The sequence below is a fragment of the Ostrea edulis genome, chromosome 7 (assembly GCF_947568905.1).
Source record: "Ostrea edulis chromosome 7, xbOstEdul1.1, whole genome shotgun sequence".
In the NCBI taxonomy this organism is placed as follows: Eukaryota; Metazoa; Mollusca; class Bivalvia; order Ostreida; family Ostreidae; genus Ostrea; species Ostrea edulis.
The window spans coordinates 8,264,323-8,276,997 of record NC_079170.1 but is presented as its reverse complement, the minus strand read 5'-3'; the positions used below and the strand labels follow the sequence as shown (position 1 = coordinate 8,276,997).

The 12,675-nt window shown below is 34.4% G+C and overlaps 1 protein-coding gene across 1 annotated transcript in view; it reads right to left on the bottom strand.

Annotated features, from left to right (window-relative positions):
- The window catches only part of LOC130046668 (ficolin-2-like), a 77,882-nt gene that overhangs the window by 60,888 nt on the left and 4,319 nt on the right, over positions 1 to 12,675 (bottom strand). The window contains exons 2-3 of the mRNA XM_056142935.1: positions 9,207 to 9,297; positions 8,832 to 9,002 (exon numbers count right to left, since the gene is read on the bottom strand). Coding sequence (XP_055998910.1) covers positions 8,832 to 9,002; positions 9,207 to 9,297 — 262 coding nt within the window. The remainder of the gene's footprint in view (positions 1 to 8,831; positions 9,003 to 9,206; positions 9,298 to 12,675) is intronic.

Below are 12,675 nucleotides of genomic sequence, written 5' to 3'. Positions count from 1 at the left end.
CCTAATACTTCAACTATCAAAGTGGATGTATTCCAACATGATAATGCACTGGAGATATACTGTGCCCAAGGCAACAGTGTAGTTTAGCCCATGCTGTAGGTAAGGGGTATGATGGATGGCGTTTTTTATGATGTGTCCCTCAGCAATTTACCGAGACCTTGGTTTTTATGTGTTGAAAATTGGAATGTTCAGTGTATCCTTACATTTAAGGAAATTAGGCGAGGTTGGTCGTGGGTCAGTTGATTGGTGGCTCCCCCCTTTGGTGGGATGACTGCAAACAGGGCTTACCTGTTTGTAGCCATGTGGCGTTTGCGCACAACATGTCAACTGATTCTATATTTATTGTTGAGTTGCCAGTAAATTTGAAACTGTTCGGTGCAATTGAACTGTGACTGAATTTGTGAAACTGTGACTGGTGTCAAATATTGTAAATATCACAACTTCCAACTGATTGCACAACTCTAATCTACTCCCAATTAATTCCATATCTATTATGTTGCCAGTGAATTTGAAGCTGTTCTGTTATTTGGTGAAACTTGCTGTTGTACAAATGAGTGCTTTTATCATTACGCATTGCATAATTGAGTTCAATATTGGGTTAATTTAACATACTGTAATTAAGTAACCATCCGCGGTGGTCAATTCTGAACTTTTTGATTGATGTTGCATTTTGTTTTGATGTTGCATTTTGTGTGGGTTTGCCCATATGAGTTGTTATTGAATGGCATCCCACAAAGTAGTCCTTTATGCCACAGCCAATATTCGCCAAATAAAGTTTAAACTGTTTTTTTCTTGTCTTTTTCTCTGTATAAATAATCCAATATTATTGAACAAATACCCATAACTTACACATCAGTTGCATTATTCGTGTCACATTTTTTCACTCAATCATTGTCACCAAAGACTATTTCTAGTTATATACCCGCTTTGGGCTACGTTCATAAGATAAATGGCTTCACAGATTATACGCAAATCTCTTTTATATAAGTCAGTTGCCAGAGCTGATAGAATGAGCAACTCATTTGATATATACGTCTGCCAATTAAACCACTAATTTTGATATCAAATCTTAATCTCTATATCTTCGGTTGAAGAGGAAATATTTAGTCAAAGAATTTTTCAAGTGTTGTCTTTTTTCTCAGTATTTGCAACCATATCAACCTGAATTCATTCACATTCTGTGAAAACGCAAAAAAGGATCAAAGAATATATATGTCTATTTAATGTCAAAATCACAGCATCAACCTGTTTGCGAAAACAAATGGGTTAATCGTTTAGATTTTCAATTACATTTAAATTGGAAACATATATATACAAACATCAAATCAGTGACAAAAAAAAGAAGGACTGGTATGGTTCAACTATAGAATTATTCTTAGAATATTAGGTATTAACAAACTCCTACATATGTCAAAAATTAAGAACTCTCCACTTTGTTCATTATGTGCACTAGAACCAGAAACAATTAAGCATATCATTTGTATTGTCCTTCTCTCTCTCTCTACACTGTGGACAAAATTATCCGATTGGATTTTTCACAAATCTGGTCAGATAAGGGGGTTTAATGTACATACTGTTATTTTTGGATTTTCAGAAAAAGAACACATGGTTTTAAACTTTATATTCCTCTTAGTGAAGCGATACATATTACAACATCCAAGAAATAGTGTCAATATAGTTTTTGATGATGTTTTGAAATGTTTATATAATTACTACATTTTAGAGGGAAAATTTACAAAACGAAATAGTCTAACTTCGAAATTTCGTTTCAATTGCTGATAACAGTGTTTCTTTTTTCAACAATACTAGAATGTAATTTTCTATATCGTTTTCTTTAATCTGTATGAGAGTGTGAGTAAAAGGTGTATATGTATTTGTGTTGAAAATGATGAAAGCAATACAATAACTTATTTATCTTTCAAACTGGGACTGATTCTAATTGTAATTAAAAGATTTATATAGCGCCCTATCAACGTTAGTTCTCTAAAGCGCTTTACAAATGTGAGAAAAAAATATATAAAATCGATGTGCCTATACATGTGATTAAAGTGTCAGAATTGAAATGCAAAATTATTATTATTAATATATAGCGCCTATAGTAATGATATGATTACCATAATAACATGTAAAATAATTTAAAACAATCCATAGGAATAATTAAATACACAGAGAGGATACACGTATAACAACAAACTACAGTTCAAATACCAGCTGAAGTTTTTTTGTTTTGTAAACAAAATTGTAACAACACTGTAAGAGCTGTATTGTAAGAGCACTAAGTATGTACATTGTATTATTTCTTTGAAAAATCACAAATTAAAAGCTGATCTAAAAATATAAAGGCATAATATTTTCATAATTTATCAGAGCTTGTTGGGACCTACAAGTTAGGATCAAGGTCAAGTGATGTCAGTTTCACTAAAGGATGGAGAGGGATTTTTTTGAAAATTTCAAAATCAAGGTATTTGTAGTCTAAATTCTAAATAAAATGAAAATTGATATAAATTATGCGCAGGTGAGTTATTAATGAAAGGTGAAGAAATGTGAGGAATGTGAGGAAAAATAGCAGTACCCAGGGAAAGCCCACTTTTATACAGCCAGTACTTCGTTTAGGAGACTTTATAATCGGCAGATTATAATCATACCTTGTTTCGCCTTTATATTGACTACGATTAAATATAGCTCAAAGTAAATAAGTGGTATTACGTCATTGGTATTTGTATCTTAGTCTTTGTTTTTTCACAAATGAACGAATTCCGTGCATTGCAGGTTTGATCATTCCATTTATCATTTTTTAGCAACGCGACACAGTTCTCGGCTTCACCATTATGGGTCCCGCTCGGTTGATTTCGATTCCAGTTTTTGAAGTCCATGGTCGAGCTGGAGTGGTGCCACTTATAATCGCCATCTACCAAAATATAATTTCCACCAGTCCAAGCCTTGCAGTCAGAATAAATAGAATTGGAACATGTAGCTGGAGTTAGACAATATGTTGAATGTATTGTGAAGTATTGTGGTTATAATGGGGTTGGCAATTAGCGATAATTCGAAAATGTATTAGCCATATATACACTTCAATACATGAGTTTCTGAATACAGGGTGTTTCATAGTACATGTCGATTTTGAAAGGATGCTGAAAAATCAATGAAAAAGAATAAAAGACGTATTTTTCCTATGGATTTGATAAGCATACCATCAGCTGTTTAGAACACAGTTACATGTAGCTCGCTCTTATATGACATCTAGAAAATTCTATTGAAAATATTAGATATGTTTAGAAATATATATCAATCTTAAAATACACGAGGGTGTAAATTACTATGCTAAACCAGAAAATAAAATGATGTTCAAAGACAAAAATACACGATCATATCCTCTCCTTAACGTAGGTCGCGGGTTGCTTACGTCATCGTTTTTGGGTACGCAAATCCTACGACTCAATGTCTTTTACGTGCACATTCAATTGTGATGTAACAGTTGTCTGAATAAAGTATACATGAGTCATTGACTGAATATAAAGAACGCAATATTTTGCATAGCGATTTCACAGCTTTATATGACGAATAAAAATGTACAAGTTTTCATAAACATTCCATGCCCTAGCATCTCAAAACACGTCCAGATAAAACCATGTCTATCGATGGACATACAGACGGGCATGTTAATAATAATTTATATTTTTATCAAAGTTCGATCAAATGTCCTATTTTGTCGACTGTGGGTTCATTGTTTTCTTTTTAAACATTCAGCATTTGACAATGGTGATTTATAATTTCAAAATGTTTCATCACTGGTTGCAGTAGCCCAATTATTAAGGTACTCGCTTCTCAACTAAAAGTGTTGGACTCGATTCTCAATAGCAAGACCTTTAGCATAGGTAGTGTATTTTCCTTTATCAAGAACCCAGTACTAATTAAAGTTACAGGTTTCTCAGATATGACTTAAAACGAAAGTCACAGGTCACAGTAAGCGTTGGTGGGATAAATAATCCTCACGGCTACCATCCTAAGCGACATGCGAAGGTAAAAAGCCATAACAATGCAATACAAACCTGAGTTAAACTTTATCGAAAGTGATCTAAAACAATATACGGAAAGAAACCAAAATAGTAACCTTTTTATTCATCAGTTGATAGTTATTATCCTTTTCATATAAATTGCAGAATCGACTGATTAGTGGTTCCCCAATTCAGACTGATATCATTCAACATTTATTCGAATGAAAGAAAATGTATACTGTAAAAGTGATTATTTACGCGTGTTGGATTTACAATAATTACGCGGTCATGTGATAAGCACGTAAATTTTCCCCACGCGTATAGTTATAAATATTTGATATAATATAATCATGTTCAGTTACAGCGTATTTTCCCCCGGGTAATGTTGGGCGTAGTAAAACCCGTACTTAAACCCCAGTGCGAAAACAACAACACTTTTACAGTATTATCTCAGGAAGGGTGAGACAGATATACTAACCTTTGTCAAGAAATGTGGTAGCAAGCCAGATAGATTCTTCTTTATCCTCAATCTCTACTAATGTGGACGATCTGGCTTCACATTCCATCTAAAGCAATTAGAATATTCACTTTCAGAAGCTAGGATTTTACGTTCATTCGGGATTTTTATTTTTGGTACTATCTAGTATCATATCTATGGGGTCTTTATCCTCTAAAGGTCTGTTTGAATTCCCATGGACACGATTATCGATTCTTTATCAATCGATCTTTTGTTTGTATTCGTGTGAAGCAAAACGTCTTCTAAACACTATGCATTCTTTATAATATATGAGACGATACGGAAAAAGGTATTCCGGTGATATGGAATTCAATTTTAGAGTGTGACTGATACATGGAGTTAATCTCACTAAAGGGTATAAAAAGAAGCGAGGCGGTAGATTCAGAGTTTCTTTAACACTTAACTTTAAAGTAATCAGACCATCAGCAGATAACGAAAGGTGCTTCTTATTGTTTATTTCTTTCAATTAGAATTAAATGTGACTAAATACGGCGTTTCAGTTTTAATAGATTGTAATAATCGAACCTCGAGTTATAAGAGCTGTAAAAAACAAACAAACCAGAACTACATCGGTAAAGTCAATAACCGAGATTAGTAGATAATTGATATAGCTCAGTGAACTTCAACTAAAATACACCACAGAGTCTTCTATATCTGCTTCATAACAAACATAGTTAACAGCAAGCTGACAACTCAACTCCATGACAAACGGGATGTCTTCAACTTCTGCGTCCCTAACTTTCCATATTTATGCAACAGTATTCCATAATTACTTGTATATGATGTTTAAGTCTTATGTCAGTGAACATGTATGATATATTTCTAACCGAGGGGGTACAACTTCGTTATCTTAATGAGGTAAAGTAATCCGTAGTGAAACTCAGTCGTGCAATTGGTATGAACCAAGCCAGACAATATTCGATCATGTAACAGATTGTAGTCAAAGGCGAAGGTGCAGACAGAAGGACGAATGGAATATAAAACATCCACGATTAGGTTATATCAGGGCAATAAATGTTGATATACTATACCAGGGCTTTTCTCCAGGTGAGTTCTGTGGTACCATGAAAGTAACAATGGCCTTTGTATTCCAACCAGTCGTTTCCACAATCTTCAAAAACATCAAAAGTTTTGAAATGATAATATCACAAAGCACACACGGACCCAATTCATGAAAGACAGTATCATTTCCCCTCTTTTTCGAGGTCGAAAACGAAAACAACCTCTGCGTTTATCTATCGCAGCATCCAAGAAGGACAATATTCTTCTTGTAATTTCCCATCTTAGTTTTCAAACTGGGAGATGTCGCGGTCTTTAACGATTGTAGACATCATTCTGGACGAATAGATAGGAAGAGCATAAAGTAGTTTGTGGGGTTATGTGTTATGTGACGTCATGTGTTCACTAACGTCATGGGTGTTTTCTAGGTCATTGCACTTGCTTCACATCAGGGTTTTTTCCCATGTCTTCCAGAATATGATCTGATAAATAGTTAAAAGGGGACACTACCTGACTTTAATCATTTAATATAAGATACAACTATACTTCTAAAACGGTACCTGTTCTCCAAAAAACGACTCCGATATTGATTTAGTAACATACAAATGAGAAAGTGTAGGCTAAAGAAGAGTGACGAGCGGAAAAACTGCAACATTATTGTATTGGAAATGCAAGGTGAAGATAACGAACAGAAAATCTGTTTCTATAGTGAGTGGAGTGTATGTGTGGATATTGTACCCTGTGGTCCAAAGTCGAAACTTTATTTAAGGATTATAATTGTTGCATATGTTTACTAGAATTGTATCAATGTAGGTGATTAATATCCACGATTATTCACTGGGCATTAAATTGGTGGAAGCAACTGCATAGCAATGTAGTTGTTTAACCATGAAACCACACGAATTAAGTCAAAGTATTGCGGAACAATCTCCACGGACAAACGTTTACGCCTCTCAGAGAGCAACGAGATATAGACATTTAGCCATAGAAACCAATCGATGGATTTGTGGTACCTTGTGGAACATTAATGAGTGGACCACACTACCCATGCCAGTACTCATCACAACGGCCCAAGACAGAACCGAGTGGAGAAGGGTCTCTGCTGCTTCATCCCTCTTGTCTCCCCAACGACGTCACTCGTCGTGGGATTGATGATATGATAATGATATGGAACATTCATTATTCCATATATCAAGTTGTGATTTGTTTCTTAGCTCAATGAGACTTCGGAAAAGGAACTAAATGCATTTCTGTATTTCAATAACAACGAGAAATATAGTTAAGAGGAATTGGGAACACTACCTTATTTTCCTTATAAAACTGGATGTGGTGTAGGCGAAAGAAATTGGACTCATTGTAGAGAATTCATTCACGAAATAATAAATTCTTATGTCTGGGTGGTAAAATAAAGATAAATGGTAATGATCGTTATCACTGAGGTTTAAGTGGGGATCTTAGTATATATGATTGATTGATTGTTTTGCGTCCCGTCGAGAATCTTTCACTCATATTGAGACGTCACCAGCCGTAGGTGAAGTACCAGAAATTTAGACCTGTTTTTAGCGGTCAGGGCCGTATCAATGAGGGCTCTTTATCGTGCCAAAGCCTGCTGCAACACGGGACCTCCATTCTAAGGTCATATCCGAAAGACCTGTGATTCTCTCTTCTAAATACCGAGCGTTTGGCGAAGGATCAATAGCTATCTATTTTAACAACTTAGGTTTGACATGGAACGAGCGGGACTCGAATTCATGAACTCCCGGTTACGAAGCGAACGCTTTACCACTGATTATATATATATATATATATATATATATATATATATATATATATATATATATATATATATAATTTAAAAAAAACACTCTCTTGAAATATTACGACATGTTATGACGATACTTGTTACAGTAATTGTAATACCCACTGTGACGCCAAAGGCAAACTTCGACAGATTCCGGTACCCTACCAGTAAATACTTAGTTGTAGCATCCTAAGCAGTTGTGCTCAAATGCTCAGGAGCTAACTTCCTTAATGATTTTTATCTAAGATAAACTTTGTGATTTTAAATTTACTAAAAGTCCTTCAGAATGTTTTCGAATCGTCATTTGATTTACTTCTCGTCTGGCGTATTGTGTGGCACTGTTCGTTTATAATCTCTCATTCACAGCAGTTAATATTTTTGTGAGGAGCAAAGATATTTACTTGGTGGAACTTTAACTGGATTTAATAATGTATCTATGTTTGTGAGGGTCTTTGTGAAGTTTAAAAATCCAGTTTAGGTACGGCAACTCATATTCATTCGTCCCATTGACTGTAATATTAGATGTCTTTAAAACTGAGGTATGCTTTTGAAGAATTTTAACTTTTGAAAGTGATATTGGAGCATAAGTAGAACTACCAAATATGTAATTAAAAATGTAATTACTGCCAAGTTTGTTTTATGAGTACAGAATTGCAGAAACACTGTTATATGTTGTTGTGACGTCTCTGGAGATCGCAATAATGCTTGCACGCATAACTAAAACACATACCTTCACATGTATTTCCGATAAAGCCCTCTGCACACTGACATGAGAACGTTGTTGAATTGAATGTACAATTTCCGCCATTTTTACAGGGAGAAGAAGCACAGTGATCGATAACTGTAAGAAAAGAAATAGATCAGTACTTATGATTCAAAATATATACCTTGAGTAAAATAAGCTGCATTTTTGGGTCTTTCCTTTATTTCCCTCTCATAATTTTCCCATTTATTGCTCTTTTGTCCTATTATATATAATCATTCTTCATATAGAAGATGTGAAAAAGTGAAAGTACTCCATAAAAGAATATTCTTTATTTTGAAAGTACTCTATTAAGAGACAGGTTGCTTTCATACACCAAGTACATGAATGAGAATTCGAATTACTTACATCAATTCAAGCTCAAAGTTCCCGAGAATTGATTGAAACAACTTGTATACACTATTTAGAGCAGTTTACATTTTGAAAAGGTGGAAATAAAAAAAACAGTGATCAATCTCATAACTCTTATTAGGAATACAAAATTAAGAATTGGGCAAACACGGACCTCTGGATATTACAGAGTTGGGATCAGGTGACTCAGAGGAATAAGTATCTCCTGTCAACCGGTCATATCCGATGTGAACCTTGGGGACGTGAAACCTAACATGGAACGCTAAGTTGTATCTGCTCTTTCGTTAAAAATTATCAAAGAGGATATGAACAAGAAAAAATCTCCGGATATCACACCGGTTCTTCATTGTTATCGAATCATATTAAGCAATGTAATAAAGGTTCTTGTATTTAAAAAAATACCACATTTAAAGTTCGTTTTCCACTGTCCGTTTGGTGCGCAAACAAACATCCGTGAACCAGACTGAATGTAATTTTGGTAACAGTCAAGTGTCATGAATCTTTGAATTCCAATTCCATTCCATCTGCCGACGCTGCTCAGATTCACTCCTTTCTGGGATGGAATGCCGCAATCTGATGACAATGAAAATACTGTAAAATGTGTGTTTTGAGTGGGTCTATATTTCAAGGTTAACAATTGTATTTCGTTGTCGTCTTTTAAATATTTCACTTTAATTAGTATGTTCTTGGATATTGGCATTCAGGGTTACACGCGGTCACAGTGGAAAGTAACGAGAGAGAAAAAAACACCCAGAAATGGAAAGCATAATTTATTACCTGATAAAACACATTCAAACCTGCCCATTGGTAAGGGTTTGCATTTTTCATTGATGGAACAATTTGATACCGAACAAGAAGACACCATACCCTGTAACAGGAACAGAACAGATGTAAAAATTCAACGAACTTGGACTTTACATAAATATTGTAGTAATCAATACACCACCAGTGGATTTCATAGAAAAATATAAACAAATAACAATCTGTGAAAACTAATAACACGTAGTCTTGATGAAATGCTGAAAAGTAACAATCAATAGCGTTGCCCATTTCCATGAAGTGCACAGTGACTTCTATCAACTATTCCTAAGAACCACAGGGACCATTTAGTGGATTGAGAACTTGCCGGTCCTCCTTTATATCTAGAACCGTAGTGGGGATATCTGTTTATAACTGTAGTATAGATATCTGTGTATAACTGTAGTGTAGATATCTGTCTATAACTGTAGTGTAGATATCTGTGTATAACTTTAGTGCATATATCTGTCTATAACTCTAGTTTTGATATCTGTCTATATCTGTAGTGTGGATATCTGTCTATAACTGTAGTGTAGATATCTGTCTATAACTGTAGTGTGGATATCTGTCTATAAATGTAGTGTGGATATCCGGCTATAACTGTAGTGTAGATATCTGTGTTTAACTGTAGTGTGGATATCTGTCTATAACTGTAGTGTGAATATCTATCTATAACTGTAGTGTAGATATCTGTCTATAAATGTAGTGTGGATATCTGTCTATAACTGTAGTGTGAATATCTGTCTATAACTGTAGTGTGGATATATGCCTATAACTGTAGTGTGGATATCTGTCCATAACTGTAGTTTAGATATCTGTCTATAACTGTAGTGTTGATATCTATCCGTAGCCGTTACGTGTGATTTGTGAAGGACACTTGTATGATATTATGAAAAAAGTAAAGATACTAACAGTGATCAATCTCATAAGATAACAAACAGAATACAAAATTGAGGAAAAGGCAATCACGAAGCTCTGGGAAAAACATACGTGAGATTAGGTTACTAGGAGGAGTGGGTATCCTCCATTGACCGGTCACAACCGCCGTGAGCCCTATATCTTGATCCGGTAAACAGATCATTGGGTAAAATGTATATAAAGGCGTTCCGTACCAAATTCAAACGGAACGTTAATCCCCCTTCCCCCAAGATTACAATGAGTACTGTTAGAGGAGTGTTACCTTAAAAATAAATTTGATTTTTGAAAACACAGGGGGACATGAACTACGGAGCTTTACGTCATACTGCATGTACTGACTGAAGCGTTGCTGTTCATAGCCTCATTTATTTTCAAAAAATGAAATTTACTTTTCATATTGACATTTTACTTTCATTATTGTAGTAATATTCTCATCTGTTAAAATAGTCGCACTATGTTGATCAAGATTCATACGCACATCGTTCACATATATGAGGAATGTGTTATATAAATATGGTATTATTATTATTATTTTATTTAAATTGGTAAAGATATCCAAGGTAAAACTTTGGAAATGTAAATAAAAATGAATATTGAAGAATATTTAAATATTTAATGAAATTTCTTACTTGGACTTACATTTTATTATGGTAAACAGTAGCAGATCAATGTTCGAAGAGATGGCTGTACAATTCAAAATCGAATCACATCGAAGTTTGAATGAACCATCAATTTGAGAAAGAAATTCAAGCCTGGTTTACCAATGATGATGGCTTGATATGTCACCAATGTTTCTCCATGATGATCTAAACTGCATGTATGGCGTGTCTACATCTAGATGAGATTGATCATTGAACATTATCTTCATCAATGTGCCATTGATTATTGTTCGTTATCTTCATCATGTCCATGCAGGTAATATATTGGGGAAACTTCATTTAGGTGGGTTAATAAATAGGAAACGTTTAGATTCGTCGTTCTGTTTCTATATTAAATTCTTAACACGTCTCATCTTAACGCTGGAAACGAATGAAAAATTGAAAATAACTAACATTGATCTTTATGATGCAAGGTGAAGATAACGAACAGTGATCAATCTCATAACTCCTACAAGCAATACAAAATAGATAGTTGGGCAAACACGGACCCCTGGACACACCAGAGGTGGGATCAGGTGCCTAGGAGGAGTAAACATCCCCTGTTGACCGGTCACACCCGTCGTGAGCCCTATGTCCTGATCAGGTAAACGGAGTTATCCGCAGTCAAAATCAGTGTGCCAAAAACGGCTTAACAATCGGTATGAAACACGTCAGACAGCATTTGACCCAATGCGAGGTAAAGAATACCAAATTTAAAACGTAATAAATTTGTTTTCTGTTACATGTACTTGCATTAATGAAACATTGATGTAAATTTGCATCGCCGCTTTATGATGATATATGCAATATAAAAGCTCAGATGGTCCAAACAAAATAGCAAGTATGACATACGTGAAAACAATCTATAAATAACAAGAGTGATGTTTGGGAAATCAAGGACGGGAGCATATACAATTTTTCTCATTGGGTAATTCACTTTTGTAACCCATGTCAAGGATATTCAATTCGCTATTTGTCCTTAATTATAATACTTTTTAAGCCTCAATTTCAATCAGTTTAATAACCAAAGTACCAGCATTGGATTGATATGACGATATCACAGTTTTAAATATGAGATAAAATATCGTACATTTCAGGCACTTCGCATCGTATTTCTTAATTTAACAATGAAAATTAATTTTGACATTTTATTTTTTGCTATTATATTTGTTGAAGGAGGTACATGGACAAATATGAAGACTTGTAATATCTTGATAACTGTAAATAAATTTATTAAAGGTCAAATTATATTGCATATTGCGAACATTTCGATCTACTAGTTGATACGAATGGTCTGTGTAATTTTGTTTTTTTTACACGGGTGAAATTCAAAGAACTATCGGCTACATTGATATTTAGTAAAGAATAATTAGTTTTTTACATATCCGCAGATAGCCTGTAAAATAAGCAATGTTTTCTGAGCAGTGTCACTTTAAACACATATTGTCGGCATGCGTATACTACGATCAATAATGTTCACCATACCATAACTTATAGCACAATAAATATATTGACACAAGCTTCCAAGAACGGATGTAAATGATTTGTTTCATTTCGCCGACCATATAGAATGTTAATTTTGCATGAGAACAAATATCAATGATGCAGATTAATTTCATCATATATTGTCACGTAAAAATTGATCCCATATTGTCTCCTTGTCCTCTCCAGGACCATGTTTTGAATTAATTGAAATCTGCACTACCTGATGATGCTTGCATATTAAGTCATGCCTGATAATGGCCCTGCTGGTTTTGAAAAGACCATTTTCCCGATATATATGATTACATCATAATCTTAAATCACTTATTGAAATCCCATTGTATACTCCGGAACAAACCAACTTCACTCTGTAAGTTACTTGTTGATGCTTGCATATTTTAATATACGAC